This window comes from Octopus bimaculoides, chromosome 3 (genome assembly GCF_001194135.2).
Source record: "Octopus bimaculoides isolate UCB-OBI-ISO-001 chromosome 3, ASM119413v2, whole genome shotgun sequence".
NCBI lineage: Eukaryota > Metazoa > Mollusca > Cephalopoda > Octopoda > Octopodidae > Octopus > Octopus bimaculoides.
Window position 1 is genome coordinate 105,694,136 of NC_068983.1, and position 18,434 is coordinate 105,712,569.

Sequence of the window (18,434 nt, forward strand, 5' to 3'; positions counted from 1 at the left end):
ATATATATATATATATATATATACCAGCAATTAACCAGTTCTTGTATAGAAAAATAATTGATGAATTGAACGAAAATTGTATTGTTGTGGAAGGCTGAAATACCTATGTGAGAAGCATTATTAGAAAGACTAGCAAAAAACTGTCAGGAGGTTGGTTTCTGTCAGTCTAATAATATCATTGGCTTGAAGCAAACTTTGTTATTAAGTAATCCCAGATCAGTTGAAAAGCTCTGATGCAAAGCATTCCAGTCTTGATAATCTTGTCATTTGTATATCTGGAACTATATTGTCCTGTATAGCATGATATATTAAAGTTTTGACTGTTTTCAGCAGCTTGAGCAACAAATGAATTGTGTGTATTTGGTATGTCTAATTGTAAAAGTGTTGGGTGTTTGGGAGAGTGTTTGCGAAAACTACATCTGTTATTTATGTGGATTTCAGACAAATCTAAATACGTAAAAGAAATGTGTAAACTTGTGTAAAAAAATACAACACACCTTTTACGATTTGGAAAGAACTTTTTTTTTCTCTTCTCATTATTTAACATATTTTGTTTGGTAATAATTAGCAAAATATTGTTACATTAATGGCAGTAAATATGCATTAGTAAAATAATGAAGCCATTTACAGAGAGTAGAAATAACTCAGCTGAGAGTGTGAGACAGAAGCTCTAAAGATCCCGGGTTTATTCCTGGGTTTTTGGTATATTGATATCCTGGTTTGTTCTTGAAACTATTATTGAAATTTCTATAGGTTGAGTTAAGGGAAGCTGATAGACGAGTAAGTTTCAGTTACATATACACACACACTAACAAATCAATAATATGAATATGCTAACTTTTTGTTTTTGTACATACCTGTTGTGTGTGTTGCACTTCAAAGAAGTGGCAAAGCGAGAGAGAAAGTAAGAGAGAGTGAAAGAGACAGTGAGTGGTGACAGCGTTCATTTTGTGTTTTTAAATGTTTCAGAGGATATAAGAGAGAGAGTGTGTGTGTGTGTGAGAGAGAGAGAGAGAATGAAAGAGACAGTGAGTGGTGATGGCGTTCGTTTTGTATTTTTAAATGTTTATCACACTGCAAGAGAAGTAGACACATAGATACATATAAACATTATTAAATCAAAAGCGGGAGGGAAGAGGGACCCAAAGGAAGTGAAAGAAAGAAAGAAAGTGAGAGAGACAGTAGAAACATAAATCTAAAGAAAAGTTCATACTTAGATACATAGTCACAGCAAATATTGGATGTCAGTTTCACTTTTCATTACCACACGGACAAAATTAACTCACAAATGGCTGCGTACTCCACAGACATGCATAACATTAATGTAGTTTTCAGGGAGATTCAGCCTCACACAGAATATAACAAGGCTGGCTCCTTTGAATTATAGCTACAACTCAAGACATATATATATATGAATGTATTTGTGTGTGTGTGTGTGTAGTTTAGGTTAGTTAAAACAGGTTTGCAATAAGTGTTGCATGGTGGAAATAAACGCAATTACCAAACTTTCATTCATAAATCCATTTATTATTTCGTTCTTTTGCATTTCAATTTGTACACTGAGGTTCTTTGAATATGTGTTATGTATTTTAAGGTTAAATAGTAATTCTGTTTACGTTTGTGTAACAGATATTTTGGTTGGATTATATAGTCATTGGTGTTACATTACTTTTTATATTCTGTAACTGTCACAATATACTTTTCTAGGCTGATTTTTTGTGGGGAGGGAGTCAGTTGATTAGATCAACCCTAGTACACAATTGATACTTAATTTATTGACCCCGAAAGGATGAAAGGTAAAGTCGATCTCAGCAGAATTTGAACTCAGAACGTAGACAGACAGTCATAATATACAAACAGTACACTGTTTACAGATGCTTACATTTTTTATGTTTTCCGTGAATTTTTCATGGGTCCAGCTAGTAATCATTATTATAAAAAGATGTAAGAGTTTGTTTAGTTAATCAAATAGTTTCAATCGTTTTGTCTTCCTCGTTGTTGCCTTAAGATATCCTTAACCACCACATATTCATTTATTCAAGTTTATCACAGTCACTTATTTCTCTAATTTTGTCATAGATTGGCTGACTGAAAACTCTAAGATTTTTCTACAACTTACCATAGGAGATATGTCTCAATTCTCTCATAAAAATCCTAAGTAGCTTACTTGTGCAATAGCTAGAGGAAGTAATCTTGACCAACTTAGAGGTATCTCCCCATTATTGCAACACTTCAAAGACAGACCTTAGGAAAGCAGAATGTGCTTTTCTGCAACACAAACTTTCAAGCTTTCACAAATTTCTGATGGCTCCCTTTCTATGAAAGTCACTACTTTTTCAGAATCCTACCACATGCACTTCTCAACTAACATTTCTGTTATTAACACACTTGCAGATGAAACTAGCAAATGTTTTTTTCTGTTTTGTTTCCAATTCAGATGTGCACCATGCCTACACTATCTTTGACTTGATCTATTGTACTACTACATTAATGTATTTGACAAGTACATAGACCTCATTGATCAACCCAACCCATCAAAGCCACCAGTTCTGATGGTGTTTCTTCTAGTATCTCCAAACAGTGCATTCCAGACCTAGCTCCCACTTTCACTAAACTCTTCAATTTCTGATTCACACAATGTCTCATCTTTAAGAAGATAAATCTTTTTGAATATCCCTTCCGTAGATCACAAGTAATCGGATTTCTCTGGTATTTACTTCTGGTCTTTTGTCCTTTAGAACTTCAACAAAAGTAATGTTGTTACTTTAAACTGAGTCAAGCACAAGCACCTCTTTGCTACATTATTTGCAAATGGCCTCATTCCATTTTTCACCTTTTGGAAGTTTCCTGTCAAACCACTTTATTCCAACCTGAGTGTACAGGACTCTCTCTGAGCCACTTTCTGTCAACTCTGATATTTTCCTATGTTTTGGTTATATCCTACATTCTTTCTTCTTTATATTGGTTTCAAATTTTGGCACAAGGACAGCAATTTCAGGGGTTGGGGGTAAGTTAATTACATCGATCCAGTGCTTGACTCCGAAAGGATGTAAGTCAACCTTGGTAGAATTTGAATTCAAAATGTAAAGATGGATGAACTGTCACTAAACATTTTACCCAGCATGCCAATGATTCTACCAGCTCGTTGCTTTTTTCCTTCTGTATATTGATGAATTTTTTTCTGTTACTTCTCAGTGCAAGAACACACTCCTATGCTTAACATTTTGCACATAGGTGTCATGCAGCAAATTATGTAAGACTTGCATTGATTATATAAACAAAGACTTAAGAATCTCTCTCTAACTGGGAGATGATAATCTTGCAACACTACACTTTATATGGTAAACATAATTAAGACTCCCAAATCTGCTTCAAATGCTAAGCCTCACAATCATAACTGCATCCCAGATACTAAGGCTGTAATTATAGTTATACCAGGTTTCTTTACTTTATCATTGATCTAGCAAACTTATCAACAAAGTACAACTACAGTCTTACAGCTATGTTGTTTCTTCTTGCTTATTATGTAGCAGCTACCACAGTCTCTGCTCTTATGATGCAGCATGCAGTGTATCACTTTTGTGCAGGTTTACAATTGCACTTGACACTTTGCCTAATTTTTTCAGTCACATTTTTCCTTTGGAAATTCAAGCCAAACATTAACATTTGTTTTACCAATTTTGGAAGTCTGCAAAGATTATGAATACCAGTCTTACTTCTTTGATTAGAAAACAAAAAAACAAAAGGGGATTTTTTTCTGCATACTAAATAAAAGTACAGTAAGGACTTACACATATAACATAGGGAATTGAAAGCTTCAGTTAACTGAGACTACACAAGCCATCAATACAAAAGTTCCATCTAGAGGGGGGGGGGGTGTACAAAAACAAAACAAAACAAAAAAGAGTAAGAGAGATAACTCTCATAAGTTCATTTGCTAAATTTAGACAACATATAAAATGAAACTGGATCAAAGATTTCCATTTCAAGATATATCTTAAATTTTTGACTCTGGAAGATAAAAATGCCTAACTAAAGGTATTGAGGTTATGCATAGATGAGGATTGTGTGGAGTTTAGTGTGTATCTGCATAGGGGACTGATTTTTGCCATGAGGCACTTTAGGATCCACCCCCTTCCCCTGCTAAGAAAACAATTTAAAACAATGTAACATATAATGATTTTGAAAAATGGGTAATGTTAGAAATAAGTTTATTTCAAAAACTAGAATGAGCAATCTTGAATACACTCTATTTAGAAAATGTATTGACTAGTTTAATTTATATATTGATCATGTAAGTGAATATGTCAGTTTATAAAAATAATTAAATTTTCTTTCATTTAAATTCTGATATGTTGTTCAACTTTAACTATTTTTTATTTTCAGGCAACACCAAATTTATATGAGTCCTTACAGATGCCATTTTCTGGTGATGAATGGCTCGAAAATAACAATTATCAAATCAACACAGATATAAATGAGCAATGGAGTTGTGATAGATCAAATGATCCTCTTGCTAATTCCAGTCAGTTTATGCTGTTCAATCAAGATCCATGGGAGCAAGAAAAATTTATTGATAAATTTGGCCTTAATAGTTGCTCGAATGAACGATGTTCAACTGCCCTTGATGATTTAGTTTCCAAGATAGTGGATGATGATCACCCTCTGCTTAATGACAATGGTGACTGTGAAGATACTCACTCACAGTCCACATCAGGGGTGTTTTCTTTTGATGGGTATGTAATCCTATTTTTATATTGTCTGTGTTAACCATAATGTATTAGGAAAGTTTTTAATTACATTAAAAAAAAAACACTTCATAATTTAAAAAATATTTTTATATTGCACATTAAAATGTATTTTATTTTATGTTACTATCCCATGGTGGAATATTTTATTTTACTAATTTTAGTATTTGCTTGTATATTGAAGCAAGTATTTTTATAATTTGATATTCTTCCTACTGCTTAAATTTGAAGCAGGACTGGGACCAAACAAATTAGTTGCATGAGCTTACATAATTTGATCCCATGACCACATAACCATTTGTTGAGTGCCTTAATTTTACAATTACTGTATTTCAATTCATATGTAAAATTTTTATGTTCAAGATATTATGCAGGCAATTACTCTATTTATTTTATAATTAGACTAGACTCTATTTTTGGTATAAATAGTTCAAGTTTTAATAAACTGTATTCAGAATGTTGTACTCCATCTTATGCTTAATAAATATGTATAATCTTCAGAGAATCTAAGATTGTTTTGTAAAGTTTCAATAACACTGCTGATCAAAAGATAACATTAAAAATTCCATTAATATCCTCAAGTTACACCTGCTTTTCCATGCTGGTATGGGTTGGCTGGCTCTTCGCAAATCAATTCAGTTTTTTGTTCAGCCAGCTACATCTTGCACTTATGTCCTGTTTTTGGCATGCTTTCTATGGCTAGATGCTCATTCTATTGTCAACCACCAAACAGAGTACACTGTATTTATCATGGCACCAGTACATCCTCAGACTAAAAAGTCTGTCTCCTGTTCATTCATCAACAACTTTACAGAGTATACTGGATGCATTTTGTTGTGGCACCTACACCAGAGTTTACCTTATTTTTGATATTACTGAAGTGTCCTCTCTATTTATATTGTTGTTGTTTGCTAGCCACCTGAGAGTGTATTGTGTACATTTTAACATGGCACCATAACTAGAAAGGTTGTATTTTGCCTAGCTGGCTTAAAGAGTCCACTCTACCTTACAATGTCTCTATTCATTTGTTCATCAGTATCAGGGGGTTGTCTTGTTCCCAGTAGGTGGGAGAGAAAGTGGTGAAAGAGAGTGATAGAATGGAAGATTAAAGAAAGACAGTGATAGACAGCTATATGATAATTGTTAGTAAGGAAATTCAAAAGGTACATGTGTGGATGTGTAGGTATGTATATTTTCATGACATTGCTTCTATTGTTATTTCTGATCTACTTCATTGATATTAAGGACTTACCAGACTTAACTAATACCTTACACTACACATAGCTTCGTTTTTTTAACTACTGATATGACAAGTGCTTGTCTGATCTTCCAAGATATTGAAAGGCTCATGATCTCCAGCTGTCTTCATATGATATATATTTAAATGTCAGACCATGCATGTATTTCCATTTATTTGGTTTAAGGGAAGCGGGTTTGAATCTCACCTGCAGCAATGTTTAGAATACAAATGGACATTAAATAATGATGATTTTGTAAAACATATTGTAAGCATGCATTTAGAGTCGGAGCATAACTAGGGTCATAAAAAAATAAATTTCGCATGAGAATTGAATTTTGAATCAATTCATTTAAAGGAAATATTTGTTATCTCAACAAGAAAAGAAGCTTATGATGTCATACACTGGATGTGATCTATTTTCTCTTCATTCTGTCCATATAGATGAGACCAAACAAAGTCTTTATTTTTTATTTATTCCCCAAATTTAAGTATATGTCCATCCAAATGGCTTTTTGTAGTATGAACAATATTGAAAAGTTTGTAGCTGAAACTGTGCATGGTTTGCTTAAAAAACAAAACAAAAAAAAAAAACAACACTTTTTTCTTCTAAAGAACTAATCCATTCACTTGAACAATTTCTATCTCTGTTTTGACTCTAAGGATTATTACTTAATATATACACCATATGGATGAGTTTTTTCCCCATTCATCTCTGCACATGAATTTTGCTAGCATCTCGTAATCATTCCTTTTCTTTTTTTCTTTTTTCCTAATGTATATTGGCCCCATTGTATTTTGGTCTCCATTTATGAACAGGATTTTTAGGAATAGTTGTTCCTATTCAGCTTGTAAGATATAATTTATCCTTCAATCCATCCTGGCAAAGCCAAATGAATTTGATTTTATATCTTGGCTTAAGAAATCAACTACCTAAAGTTACAAGGAACATAAACCAACAAAGAAGCTGCTATATTTTTTTTACCTACTAGAAACAGCAGCAAACTCTCCTTCAAATTACACCTGTTATCTTCAGCTTTCCAGTCCAACTTTTCTGCTTTGTAGTTAACTATAAATTTTATTTTTCTAGTATGTACACTGTTCAAAATTCAATTCTTATGTGAATTTAATGTTTTTCAGCTCTCCTGGTTTGTCACTTGGAAGTGTCTGGTCTTGTAACAACCAAATAAGGTCCAGTACTGAATCAGATTATGGGAATGTTGAACATAATACCTCACCTCATTGGGATGAGAAATTTAATTCTTCATCTCTATTTCAAGAGTCAAAATCATCAGATGCCTACCTCAGTGCCAAGGATACTTTTAGCTTTGAAGATCCTTTATTCACTGATACTTCTGTTTCTATTGCTTCTTCTTTGACCTACCCTTGCTTTTCAACTCCCAGATCTCTTGGAAACTTCAACAATCAGAACAACAATAACTTGGTTCCAGATTCTGAGATTGTCCATAACATCTCAAATTCTAATTTTTCTAAAAACAAGTCTTCACAGTGTGATAACACACAAATAGATATGCCTCCAATGAGTCCACTCATTCATTTCCAGGGAGATTTCAGCAACATTCAATCACCACAGTCGCCTGGAGTAGATTCTTCAGTCAACAAAACCTATCCTATATCTAATGGCCATGTTTTACCTTTGCAAGATTCTGCAGTAAATGTTAATGAGAAAACTTATCCGTTCAACAATAAAAACAATTTGACATTCCATATGCCTTCTACTCAGATCAATTCTGGCCATGAAAGAGAACCTTTCAATTGTGATTCAAAGCCTCAAAATGTTAGTTTCCACAAAAGAAACAATTCTGTATGTCAACCCCCTCCTATTCCTGTGCAACAGCAAATTTCTTCCATCCCCAATCAGATCTCTTATGGTCGAATTCCGCCTAAATTTTGTAGTCATAACATGTCAAATTCTTCTCTGCCTAATGTTATTGATGGTGGCTTTAATAATGTTGAAAATTTACATCAGATTCCAAGGCGAAACTCATACCCTCATAAAAATAATATTGCAATGATTGCTGCTACACTCAACAAGCAACATCTTCTACAAACAAAACTGTTAGATCACTGCAATGGAAATGTAACCAACATTGGGTCAAATATTTCTTTCCCCAAGAATACTGGTGGACATGAAAATATTACACCATGTGCAGCTGATTTTGTGCCTATGGATCACCATCAGTTTAATCAGGAAAGATTTAATAGTCCAACATCTTTATCATCTACTGACTTTTATCGTCAAAGAGGAATCTCTCCAACAGAAGAAAATGATCTTGGGCCAGATAATTTACAACAATACCCTGATGATTTTTATATGCATGATATGGGTATTATCAATAACCATATTGGGCAACCATCATTTCTCAAATACTCCCCTCCACTACCTACAAACCAAATGGTACCAACACCACGCAACTTTGGACATGAGGTTTATCCACTTGAAAATTTCAGCTATTTCCCTCCATTTTTTGGTCCAAATGATCTAATTTACGACATGCCTTCTTATTTATATGGATTTCATCCTCTTTATTCAGGCTACCGACACAATAGGTAAGTTAAGACAATGTTTTTTTTAGTAAGAAACTGGAAAGAAATGTAAATGAGCTTGGTGAAAGCTGATAAATGCATAGCTCAATTCTAAGTTTGAAGACTTTTGTCAAAATGTGAAGTATACAAATTATTATATTGTTGTAAAGATATTTTTTACCTACATAGAAACTTTTAGTAATTAGTTTTATGATCTTAACTTTCTTAAAGAGTATTGCTAAGAACCTAATTGCTTCTCTCTTGTATTAAATTAGTTACATTATCTTTTCAAGGATTTTTATCTTCATTATTAGCCACCTATCATTCTCAGTCCATTTTTTATATAGACTGACATGATGATTTTGAATCTAATTTCTCAAATAGTAAAAAATTTCAATATCAAGCAAAATGAAAAAAAAATTATTGATAGATTAAGATAATGCTCCACTTCTACCCAAATTGGGCTAATTTATTTGAAAGTAGAATGCCCAGTAGATGTAAAATTAAGATGATACAGAAGTAACATATATCTTGAATCTGACAATTTTAATATAGTATTTTTTTTTTTTTTTTACATTGGTACTGGATTATTGAATTGAATTAACTCAGTATATTATTTTACTTAACCCAATGAGTTAAAAATAAGGAGAAAATAAGAAAGAAAGAAGACTGTAGCAAGTTCATCGCCTGAACTATTCTGGAGCCTGGAAATATTTTAGAACAGTTTCTCTATTAACTTTAAGTTACTGGAGAGATTTCTTGTTGCATTTTCAGTTCCTTATAATCATCATCATCATTGCCTTTAGTCCTTTCAAGATCAATAAACTAAATATCTGTCAAGCACTGGGTGTCAGTATAATTGACTGTTCCCTCTAAATTTCTGATCTGGTTTTTGTGTTAAAGAATATTATTATACTAACTCAAGTATGGGGACTGGCAGAAACAATAGAATGAAGAGCTTAATATAGTCAGTTCCATTCCTCTGCATTCATAGTTCAAATCCTCTGGGTTCAATAAAATAAGTAATAAATATGTATTGGAACTAATTCAATCCACTAAACTTCTTTCTTCTCAATAACTTTGTGGCCTTCTGCCAAAGTAAAAATATTATTGTAAGGCAGAAAAAGTTAAATTTATCTTCAAATGTTATTGAATTTACTTTTATAATTTAGATAACTACAACTTATCTTATAATTCCTCCACAACACATACACACTTTTTCTGTTGTTATTTCTGATTTTTTAAATTATTATTGAATATTTGTTATTTCTCTCTTAAAACATTACCTTGTAGAAGAAGTGGTCCTTCTAATGAGTTACATTTACGATTAGAGGAATGCTATGACCAGTTCAAGGCAATAGAAAGAGAGCGTAAAAAGGTCAGGAATTATTTTTCATCATTTTTTACTAATCCTTAGAATCATTGCTGTTTTTTAATGACTTAAATACAAATATTAAATAGATTTTAAGTCAATGGATGATACTTTCTGTTGTTGCTTGCAAACTCATTTGTGTTAATTTTGGTGATTATGTAATGTATTTTTAAGCATTAAATTATTAAAAGTGTAATCACTTAGTTCTGATTAGATGAATGTAAATACTAAGACATTGGTTATTCATGCATTAAGTATATAACAAATTAGAACTAATGAAAAATAATTATTTTTAGTGTATCTAGCTGATTCCTTTCTTATTTGTAGACTGAAGCAGAACTTGCTCGTCAAAATCCAGGGAAGAAAGTGTCTAGCACTAACAACATTGCTATTCCGGCACTGCCATCTAATCCATCACGTGTGGATAAACTGGTTGTAGATTCATTTAAAGAACAGGCACGAGTAAGTTTTACTGAAGATATTTTATTGTTTATGCTTGAAAATGTTTAGTTTTGCCATTTTAAAAAATTACTTGTAGGATTTGATTTGCTTTAGTTCTTAAAGTTATTAGTATTTCATACAATACAATGTTTCTATTAGAAGAGAATATTTCTAAATTAAATATTTAAACCAAAAGGAATGCTTATTGTGAAATTTCCAATCTAATTTATTTCAGGTAAAAACATTAATTGATAAAATGGAAAAACTAAAAAATACATTACTTCACCTTAACATTCATTTAACTTTGGAAAAATGGTATGAAGGAATACGTAAAGTACAAGCTTGTCGTAGTGAGGAAATAATAAATGCTGCTAATAGATACAAGAGTGGAATGCCGAGACATCAAGATGACAATGGTAAGTGTATGTTGAATTACCTAAAAGATTTTAAAATATTTACTAAATTAAAAAATACCTTTTATAAACACTGGAAATTTGACTAAATTTATTCAAAATATTTATATGTTTATATATTTAGAAACAAATTGTTCATATTCACTAAGAATAATGGATAGTAGACTGTAATTCTTTATTATGTAGATTCAATGTGTGGGATTTCAGATATGCTTATAGTGAATCAACTATGAGTCTAAGCAGTGTGTGGAATTTCAGGCATGCATTTCATGTTTCAGTGTGCTTGATAGTAAGAGAAGTTCAAGGCGAAAGATAATGGAGTCCAGTGGTGATTTGCTGGAGATAGTGAATAATATTGTACAATATATAGGTTTTCAATGATAAACACTAATATGTAAAACAATACCCATTGGCTATATAATGTGTATGTGGGAGATGTAGATTTAAAGGATAAAAGATGAAGAAAAGTACTAGTTATAATCATCCGCTCATAGATTTAAAGGATAAAAATGAATGAAGAAAAATCACTGAGGATATCCGTCTGCTCCATGCTAGTAGGGTGGAAAGTGGACAATGAAATAACAATGATGAATGTGCTTTTCAAAATATTATATTCATATATTTATAAGCAATAATGTTTGTGTTTAAATATGGTTCTAATAGTATCTCACAACTGAAAATTCTTTCTTTCAAATTCATTGTTAAATCTTTATTATAGTTAATAGTAAGATATAGGTGCAGGCACAGCTGTGTGATTAAAAAGCTCACGTCACAACCATGTGGTTTTATGTTCAATTTCACAAAGCAGCACCATGTGTGTCTTCTGTTGTTTCTGGCCAACTAATGCCTTGGGTGAAATCAATGGGCAGAAATGGCATAGAAATCCATGTGTTTAGGGGTTGTGCTTTTATGCATGAAAGTTCATTTACATTTTTCTCATGAGATTGAGCAAAATAAGTGTATTTGTATTCCTAGTAGACATTATTCTGCAGCTCTGTGCTTCCAAAGCAGTGGAATTAAATCTCCTTTACTTATAAAACAGGAAAAGGTTGTGACAAGAAAAGCATCTGGCCATAAATATTACCTCAGATAATTCCCTGTCTATCTAATACTGGCATAGAAAAACAGGTATAAAATGAATGAGTGAGAATGTGAACAACTTGAAGGTTTTTTGCTTTAAGTGGAGTACTTTAATCTTTAAAGAAAAGTAACTGATAATAGACTATTTCAGTATCTAATAATATAAGTGTGTAGTATGATTAACTCATACTACACAACAGAATCAATTAGTCAAATAGAAATAAGTTGTGATTTACAAAGAAAATATGGAATAGTTGAAATATTTTTGAAATTATCAAAGAAGACAGTTAAGTATTTATATCAGTCAATCAATCTAAGTTGTTTACATAATTGATTTTTAATTCTGTAGATTTTTTTAAGAGACTTTTTCTCACCTTTGATCAATATTTGTTTTCTGTTGCAATCTGAGGTATATGATGTCTATTTACTTGTATCAAGAGAGGAAATTTTTTAAATTTTTTTATATATATTGGTACCTTAGCAATTTGTTTTGTACTGCGGTATTCTTTTCTCTCTTTCTATTTCATGTAAAACAAATGTATATAAAATTTATAATTCTAATACTAACTTATACAATGGACATTTTTTAACATTAAGTTATCTTTACTCAGTAGTATAAAGGTCTTCAGTGTGGTTAATGGCTTTTATTATAATTTAAAAGTCACACTCTTTTAAGAGAAATCTTAAGATAGACATTAGTTAAAAAACGTTGGCACAGGTCAACAGTCACACCACTTGCTAGGAATAACAGCCAAATTACTCTCAAAATTACACGATATTGTTTTAAAAATAGGACCCATTGAGTAATTTAGTCCTAGATATACTTTTTGTGAAAAAGATGGAACATTCTTGACAGGAATACCTTTTGGTCATAGGTCTGCTCACTCTTTGCTGACCAGGGCCTATATACTTAGTTGACCATCATTACAATTTTATTTCCCATTTAGTTTTTGATCAATATGTTAAAGTGAGCTGAAATTCAATGAGTCACTCTCTTTAGCCAATCATTTAGAATTCTAATCAATTATTTTTGACTTGTGCTCTTATTTATTTAACTCTATTTAATTGAAGATAATTCTTATATAGTGTTTCAGTTTAATTTCAAAACCATATTTTAAGCTTTTTCACATTTACATTGAACACTTGCTTATTGGTGTTGGAGTGTTTCTATTTATAACACTCTAATTCTGACCAATGAAGTAGAAGCTAAGTAAAATAATTTTATTTATAATGCAGTAGCATAATAGATAGATCTACCAGTGATTATAATCATTAAAAAATGGATCATTGATCATAACTTCAATCTAAATACTCTACTCAAAATCAATAATAATTTTCTCACCAATTGAATGTAAGTTCATTATAGAAATTATCTGTTTCAATACACAAGACATGTCTATCTCTGAAGATGCTAAAAAATGTATCTTCTTGACATGAATGCTTGATTTTTAGCCAACATGTCACTCAAATAGTTAATTACTATTACTCATCTCTAAAAAAAAAAGCTCCCACAAAACTTCTTGTTCCTTATTCTTGATCAGACCTAAGTTCTTGTTAACTTCATCATAGTTTTAAAAATTGTGTTCATAATGTTTATATTTTTGGGACTTAACAATAAATAAATGTCTCTCTTTTTCTATTTCTTATTCTTAGATATTCTTGCACTTGCTGCTAGCATTCGTGAGCTAACTCTACTAACTAGAAAAGCTCGAACAACCTGTTGGTGTGCTCTCCAGATTGCTGGGAACAACTCACTAATTTCTAAAAATGGAATTATTGAGCAACCACAATACTTCTCCAATGACTTCAGTTCTGCTGGTGATAGAAAGATGAACAATATAGTTAATAAAACAGCTGTAAATTTACAAATGCTGCAACTGAAAAATGCTTTCAGTAACAGTATTAGAGTTCCATCCAACTCCATGTCGGGTCTTCATAAATCTGTTTCTCTTACCACAAATCCAGTACCAAATGCCTCTTAAAGGGAATAGCTGCTCACTCAAAGGGCTTATTTGCTTCAGGTCTTGGGAATTGACACATTTCTAAATAACAACAAATAAAACATGTTTTTAAAATTTTGAATATTAATCTTTTTTCAAAATTTTGGTTTTAAATATCAATTACATGATTTAAACTTATTTAAATTGTTCTTTAATTTTAGAATCTGCCTAAAATATCAAATATACAACAAACTTCAAACCTAGATTTCAGAGTTGAAATTGATTCAAATGAAAATGTATTCAGAATTTGTTTTTACTAGTCATTTATTTTTACTGTGATATTGTTTTGATAAATTATCAAATCTGTGAACACCATGACAGTGTTTTAAATATTGATTTTATATTGGTTTTATTTAATTTGTTTCTGACAACTTATTCAATACATTCTCATGAAAATCAACTTTGAATTTTTCTTATAAACATTCTGGATTATGCGGGAGTTAATTATAAATAAGCTAGCACAAAAATTCATTTGAGAAATAAGGATCCTAAAACTTACTGAATGGAAGCCTATTATTTCTTCTGTTAATTTAGGTTTTAAGTCTTTACTGTCTGTAATAATCATTATAATAATTATGATTATTATTATTGATATGATTATAATAGGCATCAAATTTTTTCCCTGTCTAAAAATTCTTAAGGCATCTATTTAGAGATGTGTACTTTCCCTTGATGTTTTTTTTTTTTCTCTATTATATTATTTATAAAAATTGTGGCAATTCCTGATTCCCCATCCTTGCTCTTTTTTTCAGCACAGCATATTTTTCTGAAAACTCTAACATTCATATCCTTTATATATTTTTTTTTTAATGGAAAGTAATTGTTTTAATATTAAGAGTATATTTTGTAAGTGGAAAAGAACATGATGAAGCCTGAAAATCTTATTCACTCATCAAAGTATAATTTACACATATTACTGTGTATCCTTATATGTTTATTTTTCTTCTATAACATGTGTTAGAGATTGTATTCAAACAGACATGTGCACTGTTATATTTAAAAAAAAATGCATCAAAGACACTGAAATATCAAATGCACACTTTTTTTACATTTAAATTCATTCACAACTGTTCAGTGTTCTCTATTCTCTGCTGGAGTTTAATTGACATTCCAATTTGTAATAACACTGGCTTAATGGATGACAATTTTTATCTGACTGATATAGATTTACAGTCTTAAAACAAACATTTGAAATCTATGGTAGTATCTAGCTGAGATATTTATCATAAGGCAACTTTTAATACTTTCAAAAATTATTGAATACAGATCTGTTGTTATTTTATTAACTCTTGCTTAAAATTTAAAATACATTGTAAAATATTTCTTTACATTTTTTAAAATGTAATTTTAAGTTTTTATTTATTGAATATGTCATATTCTAGTTGCATTTGCTTTCAAAATTTTTTGAAATGTCTTACCATATTTAGTGTATTATCTATTTAACAACTCTACCTAGATATCAAATATTCCATTTCCTGTTTCACATTCTTCTTTGGTATTATAATTTCATTTCAATTTTATTTAATTTTTTAATGTTAATAGATGTATATATTTAATTGTTTGAAGCTGCCTAACACTTTTAGGAAATTACTTTACATTTAGTTAGGAAAAGCTATTTAAGAATCTCTAAAAATTTAATTTATTTGATTTAATTTTTATTACTATTTCTATCATAATTATCATGACTCTCTTATTAAATGTGTTTATAATAAAGTTTTACCACTTTATCAAAAAACAATAAGTATTTCTAAGACATCATAGCTATAGAGTTGACATTTTGATGATTTTGTGAGCATTACATTTTTTAAAAAATATACTATTTACATTTAAAATTTCTTTAACTGTCAAATATATCTCTGGTTCTTTTGACATTGCTTTCTATTAGATGGGCTCATTCTAAAGGTTGTTTTTTTTTTTTTTCTTTAAAATTTTACATTTTGTCAAAAATTAAAGAAACAGTAAAAGATTGAATGGAATTTTGATCTGATACTCAATGAAACAATAGGACAATAGCTGATTCAAATGTAAAAATATGGCTTGTGAACTAATGTTCAAGCTTATATTTTAAAAATATGTGGAAATGGCTTACCTATTTGTAAATTCTTTGAGTTTTGTTTTGTTCTGACCTTTTCCCTTCTGTGTTGTTAAATTTTGAATTACTTAACTGAAATTAGATTTCAAACATTTAAACAATTTTTTTTTCCTAAATTTTATAAGGTTAAGTGTTTCAAGCAATGTTCTGTATTAGTTAATTATTACATTTAGTTATGTAATAGACAATTAACACCAATATGATCTATGCAAGTGGAAACTTTGCTATAGGATAACTTAGTCTATAATATCTGCATAACTGGATTTGTTTATTTATTACTCTCTGCATTAAGCTGATGTTAGATAGTGGAGTAGAAATCTGTCTTTAGTTGCTGTTTGTATATAAAGGGAATAGGGAATTTTTGGTTGGATTGTTAATGTTATTTCAGTTATAGTTGGGCTACCAGAAAATTCTTTAATGTAGCAGCTTTGTTGCAGAGACAGATTAAGCTGAGAGAAAAATAAATTTCATTTAGCCTTTTATTTTTTCTCTCCATTTCTTTGAATATGATATGTGTTCTTTTGCATTTGAATTGTATTGTGTTCTGGTATTTCACTCTTGAATTTTAGTAGTCTATAGTTTAGGATAACCTCTAGGTGCAAATGCTTTGATTAAATCTTTTTCTTTTTCTTTTCTTTTTCTTTTTTCTTTTTTTTTTTTCCAAAATGAAATTGTTAATATTATGAGAAGGACCAAATTTATGTATCTGCTATTTAAATGCTTTTTAAAAAAAAAAATATTTATTAGAAACTGATGTATTCTATTGATAAATTTTATTTGATCAGTTTCTCTTTATCTATATCTCAGAGCTATTGCTTTGTTTGATTGTTGTAATTAATAGTTTCTGACATTCAGATTCACTAAAATTTGAAACAATTGTGATTGTATCATGTTATTTAAACTTATATTCTCTACTGACATTGGGCTGTTTAAATATTGAATAACCTGCAATTGTATTAAACTTGAGTTCCAGTTAACCCCACATTTTGTTATGATTTTCTAGTCATAATACTGATATATTTTAATTTGTTCCCTCCCTCAATGACTCTTTTGACCTATAAGGTAGGCATGCTGTAAGCATTTGAAGCATGTAATTTAATGCATTGTGTTGCTTATTCATTGAAGTTGAATTGGAAAATATATTTATTTTGAACTTTAAATATTGTAATCAACTATATTTGCATACAATTATATGCAATTTTATGCTTATTTTTGATATAACTAGAAAATCATAATTGTATTAAAAAATTTGGGGTTTAGGCACTGCACATCTTAGTGATGTTTATTTCATCTTTTATTTTCAGTCATATTCTATAGTCAAATTCATTAAAAAGACTCCTATTTTTCTAAGAAAACTACAACTTTCTTCCTGTTTATCACTCTTAAGATTTACTCCAGAAAAACAAAGTTGTGGACAATGCTAAAATAAAATCACTCATTAAAAATACCTTGTAATTTATTCAAAACACTTTCAAAGAATTAGTTTTCTTTATATTTTTCATGTTACTGCCAAGTTGAGCACAAAGCTTATTTTAGTATTTATCACCTCTAGCTTTCATTCCCACCATAGGCCATAAAGTGGATATTTGAATATATTTGTGATTTGTATATTTAAATGTGAGCAAAAGAATCTCTAATGAAGTAAAATAAGACAATTTACAATTTGGCTTCAAAATTAAAACAATTGTAAAGCTTGCTATAAATGTCACAATACCACCAACCCGATGTCATAGCTCTTTGGAAATTCAGTCAGGTCTATGTGATGATAGCAAGCTAATAAAATATTATGTGTGTTTGTTTTTTCGACATAGTCGAGTCATCTGTTTGAAATTGAGAGCTTTTCAACAATACATTTTATATGCCTTTTCATACTGTCATAACCTATTCAGAGGCTTTAGTTGGCTTTTGGTTATTTTCAGTATTCTGATGAAAACTTCCATAGTTATAAAAATATTACAATTTTTAAAAACAAATTTGTATGCATAATTTCTTTTTTTTTTAAATTCTAATTTATTTTGTTCATCTAAAATTTCAGAAATGTTATTCATTATATAATTTGCATATTCTATAGCTTCTCTTGATTTTTTTTTCTTCTTCTTGTCTATTAAAATTGTAGACTTGATTCAGGTACCATGACCAACTTTTTCAGCATTTTATATATAACCCTATTACAATTTAGAATATTTGTAAGAGATTTAATCACTTTCAAAGAAAACAAAAATCCATATTCATTTGGCCTGGGTTGGAACCTGGGCATAATAAATCCATTCATTAAAAGAATAATGTAGAATGAAAACATTTTCTATGGTAAATACACATATAAATGAACCACAGTTCTACATTTTTTTTCATTAAAGTCAAAGCATTTTATAATTCTAGACTCACAAATTTCAACATATACATCGTGTATATAACTCCATAAGAGAAATTTCACCTTATATCCATATTTATATCTTCATCTTAGCTCTTTATATATATATATATATATATATATATATATATAT

The 18,434-nt window shown here is 30.1% G+C and overlaps 1 protein-coding gene across 2 annotated transcripts in view; it reads left to right on the plus strand.

Annotated features, from left to right (window-relative positions):
• LOC106880651 (probable serine/threonine-protein kinase DDB_G0282963) overlaps positions 1-18,389 on the plus strand; it is a 37,633-nt gene extending 19,244 nt beyond the window's left edge. For both annotated transcript variants that reach the window (XM_052966421.1, XM_052966422.1), the window contains exons 3-8: positions 4,387-4,736; positions 7,126-8,556; positions 9,826-9,910; positions 10,232-10,366; positions 10,581-10,761; positions 13,492-18,389. In XM_052966421.1, coding sequence (XP_052822381.1) covers positions 4,387-4,736; positions 7,126-8,556; positions 9,826-9,910; positions 10,232-10,366; positions 10,581-10,761; positions 13,492-13,820 — 2,511 coding nt within the window. In that variant the 3' untranslated portion in view covers positions 13,821-18,389. The remainder of the gene's footprint in view (positions 1-4,386; positions 4,737-7,125; positions 8,557-9,825; positions 9,911-10,231; positions 10,367-10,580; positions 10,762-13,491) is intronic.
• Positions 18,390-18,434: the final 45 nt, after the last annotated feature.